A 20,704-nucleotide genomic window follows, 5' to 3' on the forward strand; every position below is an offset into this window, starting at 1 on the left:
ACTTTATGCACTTGCACCACCACTGCACAGGCTGGTTGCAGATGGTGGTGTGGAACGATAGATAACACAAACTATACTTCGCACGCAAGATCTAATTTGGTACGCGATTGGCTGGCTTCTCGGCAGTCCTCTCATATAGGCTATATACGAACAGCCAGAGTATACGCGTGCTGCGGGTGACAGTAAATTGTGCGCTTAACAATTAGCTGACACAGAGGAGGGCTATATTGGCAAGTTTTTCTGCGTTTGTACGTACATACATGCGTGGCGCTTGGGTATAAGCACGGTGCACACTTAGAGGTTAGCGTCGTATTGAAGCTGCATCGCTTATTGAAGGTTAGGTTTTATGCATGACGTCCTGCAGGTTAATATTGCTTGTAAGGGTATTCGACCCAAGTGTCAAATTGGTGACCGTTGTTTGTTTTTTTTTTCAAACAATTTGATTCACCGTTGGCAGCGGCGATATACCCGACTTGAATATAAAAGTTCTCGCTAAAAGCACACTCTATACTGTAGACGCATACGCGCAGCTATACGCCCGCGTCCTTTTCTTTAGATAAGCGACGGCCATCAGAAAATCGTGCCTTCCTGTTCGCGCGTCTCGAGAGAACCTGAGCTACGCCGCCGAGCAGCGCGATACACTCGCAGGTGCGGCGAGCCGCGATGACAATGGGACACGACAGACAGATGTCTCGGCGACGTCGGCATCGCGCGAGCGCAGCTCGCGGCAAACGCGGGAGCGGCTCTGCGTTCGCCGCGAAGACAAAAGTTGATCCCGCGACTCGAGACACTCCCTTCACGTTACGTCACGACGCTGCGCCGCGGGTATCGCAGCCGGTCGGCCGTGCGCGCGGATTAAAGCGACGCCGGCGAAAGGACCCGTCGGATGTGCGCGCGCCTTGTTCGCGTCCCTTGCCCGTGCTACGCGCATGCGCGTCGTCAGCGCCTACTCTGTGCAGACGAAGGAAGTGACCCACACTCGCAACCCCACGCGCGTGGCTTCCGAACGGTTGCGCGCCCGAGGAGTTGTGTCGCTGCGACTATGCGGAGTGTCGAGCGATTGGGCTTCGGCCGCGGCGTCAACTGAGGGGAGAGGATTCCGAGCGGACGCCGGACGGGGGACGCCGCACGACTGGACTTGAGTTCTCGCAGGGAGTGAGTACAGCACCTGCCGCATGACGAGCGCTGCCCTCTTGCGCAAGTCCGATGGGCGGTGCGGCAGACCCTCTTCCATCTTCTTCCATCTCCGAATCTTTCTTCTCTCTGCTTTTTCGGCACAGAATCGGCCGCTGTGAGCGAACTGTGTATAGTAGACTGCCGAACGATGTGAATGAAGTGTTCCCGTTTGTTGTTTCTTTTATTTGCGAATTGGGTCGAATAATCTGAGAGGGGTGAGGCTCAGGCCGGTGGATTTCACGCCACGTGACACGATCGATTTGTTTGATAGTTTTCTTTTTTCGGTTGTACGTGTTCGTGCCTGGAATTAGTTTTCCGCCATCCACTCCTGTTTGCGCCGCCTCCAGTCAGTCTACCTGACAGCATTTTAAAAGCTATTTGCCTTACTTTTAAAGCACGACATGCATATCTATTTATTTTTATTTTTTTGCCGGGAGAGGGAGGTGGGGCGTTTGTGTGCAACCGATCGGCAGTATACCCACTTAGGCAAGCTCCGTATCCCACGCGATTTGGCAAATGGTACCGCAGTTCTGGTGGCGAAGTCACGTTCCTATTAGTCGCCGACTTCTACCTACACGCGAAGGAGCGTTGTTCAAATAAATCACGCATTTTATTGGTTATTACGCACTGCCGCATGTGGCGTAGTAGAATAACGTTAAGTACCAGAGTATATAAACACACACAGCACATGACGGAACATGAGCCCAGTGAATTCCTTCGTTCGGCGGGGTTTTTGAAAACTAGGGCGTTTTCGATTACAAGCGCGGATCTATAATTCCATCCCTCAACGAGGGTTGCGTGGTCCAACTTTGATCAGAAGTTCGTCTCAGGCAGCGGGCCGAAAGACATGATTCTTGGGAAAGCACCGGCTCTTCTCAAATGTATCCAGCACTGGGTCCGCAATGACCAGAGATCTCAGTGGACCGAACCCGTCTGGGGATGATATTGGGTCTTTAATAATGATTATCTGACCGGGAAAGCATTCCCCGCCGGCCCAAGCGCCGCGTCTCGTTAACGGAGGGTTTCCATACGCTTCTCAAATATCAATATCGGTACCAGTAACGTTATGTGGCTTTGCTGTAGTGCGTCTTTAAAACAACCTAACCATCACAAATACGAGTCCGCTTCTGATCGTAAAAGCTGCACCTCAATTTTTTCTTCACATTCTTCAGCCAAGATGCATGCTAATATATTCTTCTCGCATTTCGCCCAAAGTAACGTGCTGCTTGCTTCGTCCTGGATCTAAAAGTATAATACAGCATCTCTTGTTCAAGCAGCGCGCAAGCGCCTTCAAATATATCGCGGCGCAAAGACAATGTCAAACTGCTAGATGTGACTGTAATGATTTTCTTTATTTTTTCGCCTTTGCGAAGCGCTCAGCTCTTCAAACAACTCCTTCCGATATATCTTTGCACCGTGCGACAACTCACCTTGCCCTCCTAGCCTCCTAAAAAGATATAAAGAAAAAAGAAAGCTAAAAGGAGAACATTCTGTTGTTAGTCTTTGCAGAATGCACTTCCATTACTGGTTGCATTCTCCACAATTTACATCCACACACACAAATGAAGAACTACTGCGGCCGCATTTCCGGAGAACGCATTCGAATACGTATTTTTGGCCACGGCCTCGACGTCAGAAGCCGGCTGCGAAATCGATTCTGTACCGCAGCACACTCTAAACACGAATACGGCTATATAGGAGTAAAAACGGAGTAATCTGTCCTTTAGAGCGAATTTATTTATTTATTTATTTATTTATTTATTTATTTATTTATTTCAGTTACCCTTTTGGCCCAGAGGGCAGTATAGTGGGGAGTGATACAGTACAAAACAACAACAAAGAAAAGAAGAAAGGAACAGGCAAATTGGAATATAGGAGTGAACTGGGGATTATTGTCGTCTGAAAACCACACGGTAACGTGGGGTAACAAAATCTAACATCGCATGGGAAACATAGCTAATAAGTGGCAACACTCGTCAATGTTTGTCGTTAAAAACGAACAGAGTAGAACACAACATGAAACCACATAAAGCACAAAACAATATAACTGAAGGCCTGGAGGCCAGCTTACTCTTTTCTGTTTAGAGTTCAAAGAGTTTATCTCTTTTTTCAACCTCATCTCGCTTTGTCTAATTTCTTTTAATAATCAACCCTAAGGATCCCTATCAATCATTCCGAAGTTTCTCTTCTACTCGATAATCGGTGATAGCCGGAAGAAGGAAACGAAAAAAAAAAAAAACACGGTCCCGAGGCCCAAGAGAAAAGTTTCTAAAAGGGCACATGCTATACACGAAAACTGTGCTCATATACGCCGCATCGTCGAGCAGATCGCGCGTAATGCAGCATGAAAAGAGCATCAGCGACGAAGGAATGCGAAAGAAAAGAAAGCAAAATAAAATAATGAGAGAGCGAGCAAATGTCACGGGTACAGACTTGGGCGTCTGAAGCGCGGCCGCCCAGCCGACGTTGCATCGCGCGAAGCGCCAAGAAGTCACGCCGGGAATAATGGGAGGTAGAGATGGGCTGACAGGAAGCGCGCACATGGCAACATGAACAAGACGAACTCAAAAAAAGAAAAAAACAGCCTGTCAATATAGAAAAATAGAAGAAAGAATTGAAAAAGAAAAGTCGCATATCATGTGCTCTTTATTTTTTCCATTTTCTCATACCGCACTCCAGCGAGCACTTAAACCAGCTGTCATTAATAGGAAAAATAAAGAAGAAAAAAACAAGAAACATATTCCAGGAAGCGGCCGGGAAGCGAACAATTCACTTCCAAAGCCAGCAGAGAATTTGTGCCACTTTTATTACAGGAGTGCACGCCAGCGTCTTTTATACACGTATTCTCGCGAGATACAGAAACGTTACATTCGCTTATCCGGCTTAGCCTTTTCTCTTTCTCTCTCACTATCTCTCTCTCCCTTGCCGACTTTGTCTTTCATTTATTCTTCTTCTTCTTGCGTTCTTTCTCCTTTTCTTGTTGTTTCTCGCTTCCATATAGCTTCGCCTCCGTTGTCATCTCGCGTGAAAACAGCTGTGCCAGCTTTCGGCGCACAAGAAACTCTCTCTCCGTGCGCACAATGCAATGCCAACTACGCATCCCGCGCCTCGCCTCATAGTCGGGGGGGGGGGGGGGGGGGGGCAAGAACAATAAAGTGCCGCATAACAGCTGCGCATGCGCGTTGCCGGGGTCCCTCCGCCGCGGAATGCGTCACCAAACGCGCCGATACCCGGAATCGCTGGGAATCACGTGGAAGGCGGCGCGGCTGCAGCTTCGGCTGCTGCTACTGCTGCTGCTCCAACATTGCGCGCGCCGGTCTGGCTTGAATGCAGCGCGCACTGTGTGCAACGGCAATATTCGACTGAGATAAGAAAATAAGAAAAAAAAAGTGAAGAAAATGGTGGAGAAATGCATTCTTTTGGTCTCGCCTGAGCAAAGCAAAAATGTGCACAAGAATATATATATATATATATATATATATATATAATATATATATATATATATATATATATATATATATATATATATATATATATATATATATACTTCCAGTAATCTGTCGCTTATAGAAAATTACTTATAAAGCAGCAGAAAAAACAACCATCCCGCCGGTGGGATCCAAACCCACGACCTCCGAATATCCCGTCCGGTGCTCTTACCAACTGAGCTACGGTGACGGTTGTCCAATCTGCTGCTTTCGTGGGCATTTATGTTTTTGCGTGTTAGAGAAACTTGAGAGTGTTCACCAGCGCCACCCTCGTCCATAGCGGCGGACGTGGCACTGGGGAGGAAGAATGCTGATGCAAGGCTTCACTTCCCCCTCTCCACCCTCTTGATCGCGCTGTATGGTCGTTCGTTCCCCGCAGACTGAACTCTCAAAATATCCTCCCCCCCCCCCCCCCCCCCCCTTCTTCCTTTATACCTACAAAAGCCAAACACGCGACCATGTATCTGCAAGGGCAAAATCAAAAGCGAATGCGAGGTATATTCTGCTGCTGCAACGCTGAGCTTTCTTCTCTGCAAAAGTTAAAACTGGTAGGGGTCTAACGTATGTCACAGTATAGTTAAACCGAGTAGACGCGCGAAAGCAGGTGCTCATTCTTCAACTGAAGGGGAAACTTAAGCTCCGCCTTAAGGGCATGACGGGATATCTTTAGTGAGTCGATGGCCATATATGGAGATTTGGCCATTCTCTACTTAACACTCAAAGATGGAGGCGAGACCAAATACCAATACCAGCGCAGCGGTTAAGCCACTGCACTGGCAGGTGGTTGTTCCTGTCACAGCCCACCCGTAGGGATTGTGCGGACCATGCTGCTCTTGCCGGGTAACTTCTCGCGCAGCTGGCACGACGCTCCTCCGAACTCCGCGCTTAGTTGGTAAGTGCGTTTTCGAAATTCTAAAGAACTGGTACAGACATCACTTACGGTGGGCTAGGCGCCTCTCAGTTATTAAGGAGCCTAACAGCAACAGTTAAAAAATTAACTATGCAGCATTCGTTAACCAGCCTGCTAGCTAGCTAGCACATTTAAGCCGTATTGCGATGTAGGCCACCGCCGACAACGCTATGCTGAAAAAAGCGCTCTTCTAACTAAAAAAAAAAGTCTATCTTTAAAAATTGTGTAAAGTCTTAGGTGAAACACCCTGTACGCATGCCGGTCATTGGCTGTACCAGTACTGTGCAGCTGTATACAGTACGGAAATATAAATTCTGTGCTCCTAACAAAACGCTTTGCATTCTGAAGACTTGCGCCGTCTATCTCTATAGCCTGTCCTGTCACTTTCGCTGACAGCTTGTCATCTGCAGGCAGGCTGTGAGCTTTTCTGGCCACCGTTTTGCATAGAAAAGAAGCATTTTAGCAAACCTGTTGTCACTGTTTGTTTTCAGCAGCTGCTACTAAAAGGCTTGAACATGCGCGTGGCGAAACACTCTGCTTCCATTTACTACCGAGCTCGCATTGTTCCGTTTTCGAAAATCATTTGGAAAGAGGAGCCGGAGGAAGAAGCTTATATTTGCTGCGAGTATCCACACATTATTTTTGTTCGTATGCTCCTCTTTTTTATCTTTTGTTTTCATTCTGGAGAATTTTGTTGTTCATAGGTCACTTTTTAGATCATATCTTAATTATCCCCAGCCAAGCTATGTATCTGCAGGTTGTAATGCAGAGTGCAGAACTTAAGGACTCGTGCCTCCTAGGACAGGGATGCAGAATTTAAGGATAGGTTGGGAGGAATTTGGAGATGCACCGACTGCTCCTTTTAGCAGACGGGAACAAAATTTCACAACAGCTGACAGCATATACGCCCACAGCACAGCACTTCTATGGCACGTAGTAGACAGTCCGATTCACAACACAAACACATCGCGTCAGTAATATTAACAAGCTATTGTATTGGTGGTTTTCGCGACCGACAGAGGGCGCTTTAATCGATCCAACATGGCGGCGCTACGGAGCAGTGTTCTTATAGACCACAACGTAGCTACGAAGGACTCCTTCTGGATTTGGTCTACGTAGAATCGCGTTGCTTTAAAGAAGTTCATGATAAGCTCGCGTTTATTCGTAGATGTGGGAAGTGCCGTGTGAGCGAAGCAGTCTCATTTCTCCATCGTGCAAAGGAATAAAAGAGCAAAAAGAAGCCCGCTGCCTGAACTCAGTGACATCGATGGTAAAGACTTTCTTTGTACAGTGGGCAAATTATAAAGCTAGAAGCGCAATTCTTTGCATTTAGCGCTACATGTATGTACGCACATTCCAGCGACTGTAATACTGCCTGAGTAGAAAACAAACTGGAAAAAAATTCCAACACTGTAACTTCAGTTTTAACTAATAAATCTGCGGCCCATTTTTGTGCTCATAAATTGTATTGACAACATGGCACTTTAAATATGGGTTTAGATTTCGAATGGTGTGTGCAGGGAGAAAGCTAGAACAATGAGGTCGCCTTTTTTGGCACTGTTTTCTCGGGAAAAATAACAGGGTCTTGCGCTCTCGGTTTAATCGTACACAGACGACTGAACGCACGTAATGAATGTAAGGCCGGTATGATGTAATTCTTTTTTTGTGAGATTATATCCGATGCTTACAATCCTTGCACTTCGTATTACGAGAGGTACACTGCACTTCCTTCACCCCTCCGTCGCCGCCACAAAAGCAGCGCCGGTGCTCGCTATGTAATCGTACCGTTTGTCGCGTCCTATCGCTTGCTTAGATGACTTGGAATTTGGATTTTTACGGCGCAAGGGCATCTATGGCCAAAGAGCGCCATGGCACAAGGAATTTTCGACTTCTCAAGGTTGAGTCAAAGGCCCATTTCCCAAGCATTTCACCCCAAATTATCCGACCACCAGACCAGGGGAAAGCTTGTACCCATTGTATCATCGGTGGGTACCCGGCGACACTGGGGCGCCTACTTAATTGACGTAGAATGATATTTATAAATGTTTGGCGCGGCCCGCCATAATAATTACCGATTATGTGATTAATCAAAAGAATGCGTCGCGCTGATGAGATCAGGTAATACCATGTATTGTGCGTCGCAACAATATAACGGCATTACTGACCTTTACATTTCTTTTGAGTACTCGGCGCAGTTATGCGGCCATTAAATGCAAATCGCGTGAGAAGTAGATTAAAAGTCAGGCAATTTTTCGCATCATTAGGCGGCAGAACACGTCAAAGCGACGTCAAAACGTTACCGGGAACCAAAGCAGAGTTCACACACGGATATGTACGGAGATTGCTGAAAGGTCACCTCCACATTGCACAACTATAAAAACGTATCGTTGAAAGACGCACCTGAAACATATGGCTGAATATAAAAATTCGAGGAGCAGCAAGCGAGTTTTGGTAACAGTAAATTGAAAAAATAAATATCCGGGCATTGAGATTTACGTTCAAGGGCAACGCGCTGACCTGTTCGAAACTACGCAGTTTCGAAGTCGTGGCTTTATGGCACGCATAATGTTACCGAAAATATTAGTGCGAAAGGTGTCGTAAACAGCAATTACTGGAGCACTATTTTAATGCCTATACTTCTAGATAGTTTTGGATCATAATCAGCCTTCAATTACAGGCTCTTGTGCCTGCTGCATTCTTTTCAGTGTATCAGTACGTTAGAGGCAGTTATTGTGTTTTATACATTATGTACTTTTTGACGACCGTCTACGGTGCTTTCTTAAAGAGAGATTTTACCGCTAGTAACAACAGAGGAAGAGCAGAAAGTGTTTTTATACGTAGTATTCCTCTAGATACGAACGAGCGAACTTCAGAACTATGGGCAATGATTTCGTCATAAGCAACTATGCAAAAAGAAAAGACGCGATATGCGTGCAGAAAAAAAAATATATATAGCGCAGTAATACACAGGAATATCAGGAATATGGAACCAAAATATATGTTAAAACTACTTTGCAAACAAACATTTACAAAATCGTACAACAAAATCCACACTCTGTATACAAAGGTAGTGGAAGCACCACCTCACCAAGCACCGAAGTAGTGGAAGCACCAAAGTTTTGGAGTGTTTTTTGTGGGCATGGCGCAATACATTTGTCGACAAGTATCCCTGCGTAGAATTTACCTACGGTGGGTGAATAATTTACGACTGTATTTGCTATTCGATGTAGTTTCGGTTTCAGCCGTCCAACGCAAGAGTCAATACATATTCACTAGAGCGAGAGCAGTGGCCTCAATACCACGCTCCATTCTCCCTATACTCCGACTGTCCGGGGTAGCAGCCGTTTGTAACGCCTCCTTGGTAGCCAGCCGTTACTTTGGACAAAATACAGGACGAACTAGTCGGGCAACAGCCGATCTGCTCCGATCCGGCGATCTTAACTCCAGCGGTCTTAAGATCAGTTTGCCAAAAAGTACGAAAATATCATCTTTAAACACATTTCAACGCTTCTTAAAGCAGTTTTGTCTTGTGTATATTTTCGGGAAATAATTCTTGGCAGTGCAGTCATGGCTCAACAGGAGTTTGTTTACCTCAGACTCCTCGTCACGCGTTACACTACAGTGGTTGAATGGTGGCTATGCCGCCACAAGTAAGCTTGAGACGGCCTGCGACACTTCTTCGTCATTTTAATTACTTTAAACTCCTCCAGGAGTCCGAATAGCAGCGATAAACAGCTGTTATGTTGCAGTTTTGGTATGCTTCACTTGGCATCAATTTTCTTGCCACCTCGCAGCCAACGTGCAGCGGCTGAAATCGACAGCGGCATCATATTGGAGAAGAGGTTAAAATTATAGTTATAGATTATTTATCGTGTGCGGAGAAATTCCGCGTAGGGATGCAATTTTACTAATGCCTTATGAAAATAAAATGGATCCAAATAAAACGTAAACTAAACGAAAAAATTGGAACCTCTACTGCTCTAAGCAAGCCTTTTGTGAGCTCTTATGGAAGCAGCCTTTGGCATGAACCGTTTGAACTGTATAGGTGTTCTGCCTACGGTTTTATAGACAGTTTCTGCGCATGCCTTCACGTGTGCTGTATCTTTCATGAGTCGGCACGCCGGTTCGAACGATGCTGGAGCAGTGTAGGGCTATGCATGGGTGTGTTCTATGTAGTACACCGCTGCTGGGTCTCTTGAAGCAGGTGGAATGTGAGGCGGATAGTTTCTTTTTTTTTTTGCGTCTTGCTTTGTAGAGCACTGAAGCGCCAGAGATGCCGCAAGTCCCCAATATCTCACTGCGCCCAAGCAACGCTGCTAGTTTAGGGCATGTAAGGATTCATGGCTATATTGATGCTAAAGAAAAGCATTTATGATATAGTGTTCTCAAACCTCACATTTTCTTTTTGTTCGCGCTTTTCCCTACTTGCTGCTCGCAATACTGCAAGTCATCATCATAATCACTTACCAAGTTACGCAACTGCAGAACAAGCGCCTCTCCGTTGATATGCCACTCACCATGTCATTTGCCAACCCCGATACTCGTATACCAGCAAATCTTGCATTCTCCGTCTCCCCGCCCAACCCTCGGCAGCCTCTGGCTATACGGTATCTGGTTGGAATCCGCTCACAAAAACGTGTGATGAGTTTCTTACTTAGAGTCAGTGACTTCTGACCACATTCATCAGGTATTTCTCATGACTTCAGAGTTGTGTTTGTCATAAATTCCTTGCTAAAACTGCTCACCGAGTTTCTGATTAAGACATAATGTGTTTTCTCTTGTTGAGATTCTCATTAATTTGTGATGCATACGTGTTAAGTCATGATGACATAAATTAAACGCAAGAAAAACAAATATTATACATGACATATTTTTAGTTCTTTTTTTTAACATCGCACAAAAACAATAAGGTAATGCTCCCTACAAGTATTCTACGCTCTAAACATCCACTGAACAGTTAAATGCGCTCCTCTCGTACGAGGAAGTGACGCTGGACCAAACCCGTCAAGTGTAGAAGTGAGCAGATCCCCCCAGCACTCTGAAAGGAGCAAGCAACAACAAAGTCGTGAATAAAGCTTTACAGCAGACTGCAAAAAAAGTTTTCTAAAACGATTTTGGCGCCGTTTATGTATTCCATGCAGCTACGAAACGAAGAAATTTAACAGCAGCGTTATTTTAATTGATGTGCATCATTACTGCACTTGCAATAAAAAAAAACACGTCTGGGGACAGTCCATAAAGTATATGCTTGAAATAGTTTCCTTCTCAAACATTTATTTTTCACTGCGCTGTTGCTTCATCACTATTTGTCAGTGTCCCATGAACATTGCCTAAACTACTCAGCGAAGGCGTGTTAAGGGGACACTATCATATAATTCAGTCTGTAAGGGGAGGCGCTGCTCTGATGCCGGCATCGCGTCATTAGTATACGGAAAGGCTGTTTCCATGCATCAGAAAAATTGTTGCAGAACTCGTCAACAGCTATGATGGCAGCCTGATGCGAAGTCACAATAAATAACGCGTTTGTGATTAACTTCGTATGACTTAGCATGAGTATAACACACTGATTTCAGAAACATTATGCCCATTTTTGTAAGTGTAAGCACTGTTGCCCTATAACAGACAGCACAGGTATATAGGTAGGCTGCCCTCACTCAATGTTCTTGCGTTCTAGGTTGCCATGTTAAATTTCCATGCATGCTGCGGCAGCGCCTGTCCGAATCCAGAGATTCTTAGCGCCCGCCGCAGTGCTGTAGGTCTGACAGCTGTCTTCGCCAGTTGCTCTGAAGGCGCTAGGGACTGAGGGAGGGCTGATGATTGCTTGAAAGAGCAAATCGAAGGTGGTGGCCAATCAGTGGTTACCGATGGGGTGGCGCCAGTGGTTTGTTATACCAGAACGGACGACCCTTGTGTTAGTAAACAAGGGCGGATACCCCACCTCGTCAGCACGCCCCCCCTGGTTTGCAATCGAATACATCATTTGCGAGATATCTGCACAGAGCTCGCGAATGAAATTGTTGATTGCATACAGCAGATGGCGTAGAGAAGATGAGATGTAAGACAAGACTGCAATAATTTTGAGAAAGTTGAAATAACATCCATAGTTGTTTTTCAATAAAATTAGTAGACTGATGCTACTGAACGCCTGTGAATGATTGATAGATATTCCAAGTAGTCGCACAGAGAATTTACGAAAAAGTTTTGCGCGAATGTTTCTTCTGTCAAGACAGCAGTTTTAGTTGACATATTCTTCAGGAAACTAGGCTGCACAAATTGAATTAGTTTGTTTACATACAGAAAGGGAACATGCGAGTGGGTACATGTTTTGTCTTTACTGTTCGATAAAACAACTAACCTCCCTAATCGCCTTAACTAACTTCTCTTCCCTTTTAATCGCCTCATTTCCTTCCCCAGTACAGGGTAGCCAACCGGAAGACTTTCTGGTTAACATACCTACCTTCCCCTCCTCTCTTTATCTACCTATCTAGTCATATAACCTTTGTGCAAAATTATGCCTGACTTTGGTAAACAAAATTTTTCGTTTGGCAAGCAAAAATAACGTTCAAAAACGCGTGCAAAGCGAGCTGAAGTGTAAAAGGTCTGCCGACATTTGCAGTGTATATTGTTACGTCTCGCCTACGACGCGCGGTATAGCCGGCGCGGATGCAACGGACGCCGCGGCTTCGTTCATCGCGGCCGCAACGCCTCCCGCCAAGCGCGTCCAGGCAGGTTTCAGTGCCACGTGTCGTCGTGCGTGCGTGTGTGTGTGTGTGCATGTTTTGCCCACGCTTGTCAAAGCGCGGCAGCCGGGGAGAGGAGCTCCCCAACTGGGAGGCGAGGAGGTCTGACCGGCGCCGGCCTGGCGGACGCGCCCGTCACGCCTGAACATGTTCAAGCGTCGCCGTATCGGATGACTCTTCCCAAGCCGTTCCCTCTTGCCCTCGACTCCGAGGGTATAAAACGCCGCTGCCCCAAACGCCGAGAGAGACTTCGATTTGCTTCCTTCGAGTAACGTGGTCGCCCTGACCGGCTGCTCTTTTGCGATGCCAGAATAAACAAGTTGTTCTGTTGCCAGTCGACTCTTCCTTTGCGGGACCTTCGGATGTTTCCAGCTTTGCCCCAGGCCGCCAGGCCAACGCTACCCTTGGGGCTTGCAACCCATTTGCAACAATATCCACTAGGACATTCGGTACTCTTGACTGAGCCCAAAACGTCAACTCTGCTGTTTACTGAAGCTGGAGACGAGAAGAGCCTATCCTGGTCCTCGGCCCAAATGGACGCATGATATTTTGATCACATGCATCGCCTACTGCACAGATGCAAAATGCTCACAGGGAGAGTCTGCCGATTGTACGTTCGACAGGATTCTCTTAGAAGAAAGGACTGCATGCGTTATATTGTACTCGTTGCTGTTACCACACAGGGCATCATTATTTGCCTTTCAAACGAGGTCAGATCCTCCAATGACGTTTTCGTTGATAAGATAATGCAGGCAGGGGCTGCTGACTTACTCTGTTGGGCCAAGAATGTCCTCATTGCCTCATTGCTCACACCAGTTGCACGCTGTCGGCACAAGGAGCGCTTACAGCCATTGTCCGTAAAGTTTCGAGACTGATTTATTTTCTTCTCTAGAAATGATTCCCCAAAACAAATGTTGGTGCATATGTGTAGCGCCATCTTTTCAGGCTAACCTGAGTTATTTATGTTATTTGCTGTGGCAGCCGCTAGATAGCACTACACGTAGAAAAATACGTTGTCACTAGTCGTCTGCGCATTCTACTGTGAGTGAATGTGGAGAGATGGACGTCCACCTCGAACAGCGTGTAAACATAAAATTCTGTGTGAAGCTTGGCAAGACAACCACACAGAAGTATGAGCTCCTTCGTGACGCTTACGGCAACGAGACATTATCGCGGGCGCGAGTTTTCGAGTGGCACAATAGGTTCGTTCCGGGGAGAATGTCGGTGGAAGACGACACAAGGCAGGGGCGCCCTTCAATCTCACGGAATGAAAACAACGTGGCTCGGACTAAGGAAATCGTACAGCAAGACCGCACCATTACAGCCCGCATGCTATCAGATGCTCTCGACATTAGTAAGACAAAATGCCACCAAATTTTGCGTGAGGACTTGGGGAAACGAAAGCTGAATGCCAGACTTTTGCCACACTCCCTAACACAGGACCAGAAGGACACGCGGGCATCAGTGAGCGTTGATTTGCTCTCCGAGGCAGAGAAGGGTGCTGCATTCGTCGACAGCATCATTGGTGAAGATGAAACATGGTGTTTTCAGAAAATACAATCCTCAAACAAAGAGGCAGAGCGCCGAATGGCGGTCCACAAGCTCTCCGGCGTCGAGAAAGGTGCGGCGACAGAATACCAACAAAAGAGACGATGCTGATAGTTTTTTCGATGCCAGAGGTGTCATACACCACGAGCTCGTCCCACAAGGGTAGACGGTGAATCAGGAGCTTTATATCCGCGTTCTCCGACACAAGCGTGATACACTGCGACGCCTTCGCCCTGACTTATGGGCATCTGGACAATGGAGCCTTCTCCACGATAATGCAAGGCCGAACACTGCTCTCAGCGTGAAAAAATTTCTTGTCAAGCACAGCATTACTGTACTTCCCCATCCGCCATACTCGCCTGTCCTCTCCCCATGCGATTTTTTTCTGTTTCCTCTTGTGAAGAGAGGACTAAAACTTCGCTCGATGGGGAGCGTGGAGACCATTCAAGACGCCACGACAAAGGAGCTGACAGCCCTGCCAAAAGAAGTGTTTTCCAACTGTTTCCAAGACCTCAAGAAGCGTTGAAAGCTGTGTATAGACTGCAAGGGAGACTATTTTGAAGGTGTGCTGCGCAAATGATTTCAATGTTAAGCTCATTTTTTAATGGACTCAGTCTCGTAACTTTACGGACAAAAATTGTAATTCGTGTTTCCTTGCGACAAATTTTTTTTGCCACCCAGGACCCTCGTGCCACTACACGCTTATTACGCACTTAATTAGGAAAGCGATTATAATCGGCTGTTATAACTTTTTTATAATGGTAAACGACCTCGGCACTACTGGAGGAAAAAAAATTATTCTGGCAGTTCGTTGGGCGTAAGGCAGACGAATCGAGAACCTCTCCTTTGTTTCAGACCCCTTGTCTTGGCATTAGCAACTAGAGTGTAATACGTCCAGCTGGACAAGTTTAAAGGTAATTCGTGAGAGACACAATAGCTCGATGTTTTATACATGATACCGTCTATCTAAAGCGTTTTGGTGCACTGTGTGCAATGATACAAACGCACTAAGCGGACCACGGGTTAGTCGTTGTCGTTATATTCATCCTGTGGTTGCTTACTTATATGCTAGAAATTGACCTGTATGCCACCGAGAGGCAGTCAATGGAGTACCGTAGTGCCGATGCCGATGGAGTGCCGATGCTTTGCTGATTCCTTTGCGTCATGAAAACGCATTATAAATGTCCCGTTGACGTTCTTACTACGCAGTTTTTCCGCTGTAATTTACGGACGTTAGTTGTTATGTGCTAAGCCGAAAAAAGAGCAACCAAGCACCAGTAGCTTGAAAGGCGTGTGCGACGTGAGTTTATCAGCGATATCTTCAGGTGAGCCCTGTATAGGAAACAGTCCCATGGCAGACCTATAGGCGAACTCTAGCAAAAGTCCGCACATCGCTATAGCTCAGTAAACCGAATTGGGCAACACATTAAGCAAGTGTTTGTTTGCGCTTGCGATAAACGAGCTTTACCCGCTTGCATTGGGTTTGCGAGACACAATGTGCGAGATGTGTGAGAGCTGTGGATGATAAGAGTGATCTCTTATGACGCACCTTGTTAAACAAGCGTTAACTGAAATAATGTAAACCGCCGCACACCGTCCTGCTTTCTACAGCGGAGCGTCCCAAGTGCAGCAAATATACAGCGACTCGTCCAGCTTTCGGCATGCCTAGCAATATAAGCAGTACTTTTCTGCATGTTTCTCTTTTTTTCCCTTTCACCAGGGGCGCCCAGCCAGCCAATCAGATCGCATGGTTCGCATTGTGATGAGGACGTCGTCGGACGCAGCCGACATAAAGGTATGAGCTCTATTTGCAACCTGCACGAGTGTGCGCGGCTGCTTGCTCAGCACACGTGACTTTGTACACAGTCTAAAGTCGCCTTAACATGCAAGGCATGGCATCAAGCTTTGGTGCTGCGGACAATCTCGATACGTACAGTTGTCCCAAATGTAAAACGGAGCGAGCGAGTTTAGAAGAATTTGCATTGCTACGCGCTCTAGCGGTGTATGCGCATGAATACAGCATGAATGCACGTCGAATACACATACAGCTCACCCGTGCAATACATGTAATGTGAGCTTCTTGAGCCCCCGTGTGAAGTGGCGCAATTTTTTTACACGCTTATGCTCCGTTTTTTTTTTTCTATTGGAGGACTTGTACATGTGTACCGCAAGCATTATATGCGAGCTTCACCAAAGGTAGTGAATTACGTAAATTAACTCTTCGCTGCGTACAGCGTGCACCCGAAGTGCGTGGGAAACAAAACAAGGGAAAGAGGAATAAAGCAGTCAAACCTCCCCGCTCTCAACTTCGACCCAAAGTTTCCGGCAGGCCGCCTCATAAATAAAGCGCCCTGTCAGAACCTATTCGCAGACGAGCGTCTCGAAACGGCTACTTAAAGAATAAGCTTTAACAACCGGCGCACGTGTACAGGCGCGCGACATCGTTAGCGGCGCTCGCGAGGGGGCCATAGCATACATACATATGGACACACACACACGCGCGCGAACCCGCCGCTTACCAAGAGGCGCTTCGAGTGCACGCTCCGGGCCCCGAATGACTAATGGTCGCCGAACGGCCCAAGTCATCTGCCTCCCCCACCAACAGAGCCGTTTACCATCGGCTCCGTCCCGAGATAGAAGAGCAAACAAACGAGTCTAAAAACACGAGAGCGAAAAGCTGTAAACGGTGGGCGTCGAGCATCGGAACCCTCTCTAAATGGGTTCCACTTCGGGCTTTTCTTTTTTTTTTTCGGACCGGCCGTCTTCGGTGCCCACTTGACAAAATCATTAGCATAAGGCATGACGCTGCACTTATGCATACACACTAGCGGCGTCCGCATTTCATTGAAGGAAGAAACCGCCGCGGTCTCCCGCCTCTCCCCCGGTCACCCCGCACAGCCCGGCTCCATTCTTTTCGCCGGTCTCCTTCCGCATTTTTCTTGAAAGGCTCGCGGCGTACAACGCTTTGCGGGACGAGGGAGACAAGAGGGACTGTACTCTGGACTCGCTGAGCTCGCGAACGCAGAGTAAATGACGGAGGCGAGTTTGTTGAGCGATCATGGCTAGGCGTTGTGTTTAATTAGTTGTCTCCCCGCGAAGGAAGAGTAATGGATTTCCGTCCCACCACGCGTGGAGCAACTACAACGCCGGAACACCTCGAAGAGAGGACGGGCGTTGCTTGCTAGGAGAGGACAACGAACATGTTGGTCAGCTGCGCGGGTATACCATGCGCGAGGGGAGCGTGCTGTCTGTCCAGCATTTTAAGCAGAGGAAACTAGAGATGCAGACGGGCCTTGCGCAGCAGTGTCGGCTGCAAGCAGTCATAGTCTTTCTTTCTTTCTTTCTTTCTTTCTTTCTTTCTTTCTTTCTTTCTTTCTTTCTTTCGAACTTCCAAAAGCATCCGCTTTTGATGCGTTGTAATCGACACCGTTCTCTAGTGTCCAGAGCAGGAATTCAACTCCAGGGTAGAGGATAGATCGATAGATGAACTGGAATATAAAGAAGTTTTAAAAATATCTGTTGCCGATTGCGTATCGAGATGTCGAGGCGCAAGACAGAGCCACTCTGCCATCGAGCGGGAGTGGCTGCTTCCACCAATGATGTCCGGGACTAGGGATGTCGACAGCATTAGCGTAGCATTGCGCCCCGCCTCTAAAACTTGTATCAATAAAAAGTTTATCCTACCTAAACTCTGCCATCATAGATTTAGATTAACTTGTAAAGACAAAAGAGTTCATTTTTTTTTTATGGTTTTTATTCAGGGCACATTCGTGACAAATGTCCGACAGCCGGTACAGCCTCAATAGGAGGGGGAAGTTGGGCGAAAAGAAAAGGCACTTGCATTCTCTCGCTATGTGGACACTGCACAGGCTGCACTTGTGTTCAGGTGGCAAACTATGTATTTCACGCTGCACACTATGTATTCACTAAAGGGAGTGTCCTGTATTTAGCACGTCTGCGCCATGTTATCCCTGGTTGGATGCGAGTCCATTTCTCTACTCACTCTCAGATAAAAACGCGGAGTATTTGCAAAACCTCAAGCTGTTTACTTTATTTGCTTGCTTCACCGGTGCACAATGGTAACCACACGTAACCTCTCTTGGCTCACAGGCGCCGTGAAACTTCCGAACGTGAGTGCTCATTTGGCTGCTCTAATTCGCTGGGACAAGCGATGTTAACTGGTTGCTGATGTGGTCCTAATCCGCATGAATCTTCTCGCTCAGGTTGAGGAATTATGTCAGGTGCCTGTATACGTTTCGTGCTCGTGCATCTGGACATGCGTGGGGGCCTGTGTGTGTGTGTGCTGTTCTTTTTTTTGAGAACGGTGGCTGGACCCATTGCGTGCAACGATACGTCGGCTCACACTCCTAAGTAAAGCATGTGGTATGTGTGCGCATTTCCTCGTGAAATTTGTTTTTGCATTGCGTGTTTTGTCGGGGAGCAGTGTGTCTCTTGTATAGTTTATAATTAACGATTTTCTTGGCACCTATTAAGCCACACGAACCATTGTTACGTTTCCTCTACCGGCTTTCCGCTTGCCGTCCATAACGCAAATGGTGTGGACGTACAGTCGAGAGCAGTGTGAAAGGGAACAAAGACTGAATATTCATTTATTGATAATTATGTGTTGCAATTATGTGTTACAAGCACAACAGCTGTGTTTAACGCACAAATATGCGCTACTTCATAACTATGTGTTACAAGCACAGTTTTTCGTTTTTGTAACTAGTTTTCCTCTTGGCGTATATAATATGCAACTCATTCTCAAATTTAGTGGAACAACCAGAAATTTCGCAGTTTTGTGCAAGAAGTTAGTTCTTTCTCATAGTGATTACGACTGTACGTTCATGTGAAATATGCGTGAAACACTTATAAATATAAACTGGATAGCCAATTGCGCATATGATGATTTTAATACTGCCAGGTTTCAGTCGACCTTCGCCCACACCATATCAAGAAACTTTAAAACGAAGCATAAAGACGTGAGAACTTGCTTAGAAACGCATTCTTTGGAATACAGTGACCCTTCGTGACAAGTTAGGACTATTGAAATAGGGACCTTACCTCGTTACGTTTAACACTGCCAAACGAACTAATCTCTCACATACCAACGACGTTCAGCCCCGGTTATATGCAGATGGAATCAATCAGATAATGTGGCTAGTACCCCTGACACACTGGAAGATTTGATGCCTTTAGAACCTAAAAACATCGGCTCGCTAATATTCAGCTCCTACATGGAGACAGTTCATCATTAGGCCTGAGTGACATTTGCAAGCTCGGGGAGCTGATAAGTTCAAACCGCAAGCTTACTGAGCACTCCGGATCGCCCGCGAGCGAACAGTACGTAACACTTTAGAGTTTACAGGAAAAAGTTTATTATTATTATTATTATTATTATTATTATTATTATTATTATTATTATTATTATTTTACAGCCAAGGAAGTAGCAGTATTGCGGCTGTCACAGAGCGCAGTTAAATATCTGTCTGTGCAACTCACAAGCACCGAACATTATCATTACGTCGGGCCAACTGCTCGGATTGAGCCGTTGCGCTTGCTCAATGGCTTCTACCCGGATTGCTGAACACAGTACTATTCGTCAGTACGGTTCCCTGAAGACTCCACCTTACTCCTCCACATGTCCACCATAATGTTAATTAATCTGTTTTCAGCCGATAATGTAACTCTTGTCCTAAATAATGCGATGGATGGCGACCGTCGAGAGGTTGCTGTAAAATTTAACTACCTGTCGTAAAATAAATTAATGTCGCGAAATACGACTGCAACACACTACACTTTCAACCATTTCGCACGTGAGAACACGGTTCTATTTTTTTTTCCCCAATTTTGTTAGCAGCTTGCCGCTTGCGTCATTTGAAGGCATTTTTACCTTCTTTTTTTTATTATGCAGCTCTGAAACAGGCCAAACGACATTCAGGGTCATCAGTGTCATTCGTTTAAAATGACACCGAACCCTCCTCTGTGACAGGGCGCGAATTAACAGCGTCTTGGGGAACGTGGCACTATAGACGCATGCTAAAATAAAAGATATCGCGGTTTCGTTCATACGCAGTGAGCATATCTGCCACGCAAGCAAGCGCCACTTGAAAAGCAGCGCGTAGATACTTCGCGGCTCCAATCGCATGTTTATTAAGGAATTTGAAATCCTGAAATGTGCCCCTAATGAGGGATGCGTAGCGAAAATGCCAGGGCGCGAGCAACTTGGCCTATCTGACGTAAAGGAACACGAAATGAATTGTTGTTATTGAATAAAATGGCATACTTTACGCGTATACCAAAACGAAAGAAAAAGAGGCGCTTACATAACCTTTTTTAGCCCAGGGATAGTATAAAGGCAGATTTCATTCAATTTTTATTTGATTCTTGCCATTTATTATGTTACACTTAATGCCACCCAATCAGTCAATCAATCAATCAATCAATCAATCAATCAATCAATCAATCAATCAATCAATCAATCAATCAATCAATCAATCAACAGATCAATCAATCAATCTTGATAAATAGCAATGCCGACATTCTTACTTATAATATTCAAGAGGAGGTGCCAAAGACGATTACAACATGGCGTAGTTACTCCCATAAGACTGCACTCTTTTGTCGAGAAATTGGCTGCGATTTCAGGACTTGCATTTCTAACGCGGGAAAAAACTTCTACCTGGTAAATTAACTTTCCCGCTTTTTACCGGTTAATGAGTGCGTTTATTATGTTAGTGCGTTAGGAGAGGAAGTACGGCCGTCGAGAGCTGCGCTCAGCGCTCGCGAACTTTTGCGCGTATTCCTAATTGTCCGGGCACTGGGAGCGCGCGACAATCGTA

General features: G+C 46.1%; 1 protein-coding gene across 2 annotated transcripts in view; it reads left to right on the forward strand.

The window, feature by feature from the left end:
• Positions 1–857: 857 nt before the first annotated feature.
• lab (labial) overlaps positions 858–20,704 on the forward strand; it is a 79,141-nt gene continuing 59,294 nt past the window's right edge. The window contains exons 1-2 of one of the 2 annotated variants that reach the window (XM_077627564.1): positions 858–1,155; positions 15,583–15,657. In XM_077627564.1, coding sequence (XP_077483690.1) covers positions 15,610–15,657 — 48 coding nt within the window. In that variant the 5' untranslated portion in view covers positions 858–1,155; positions 15,583–15,609. Of the gene's footprint in view, positions 1,156–5,456; positions 5,557–15,582; positions 15,658–20,704 lie in introns of those variants that run through there. The other variant, XM_077627565.1, reaches the window with a different exon arrangement.

The sequence above is a fragment of the Amblyomma americanum genome, chromosome 6, assembly GCF_052857255.1.
Source record: "Amblyomma americanum isolate KBUSLIRL-KWMA chromosome 6, ASM5285725v1, whole genome shotgun sequence".
NCBI classification, from domain to species: domain Eukaryota; kingdom Metazoa; phylum Arthropoda; class Arachnida; order Ixodida; family Ixodidae; genus Amblyomma; species Amblyomma americanum.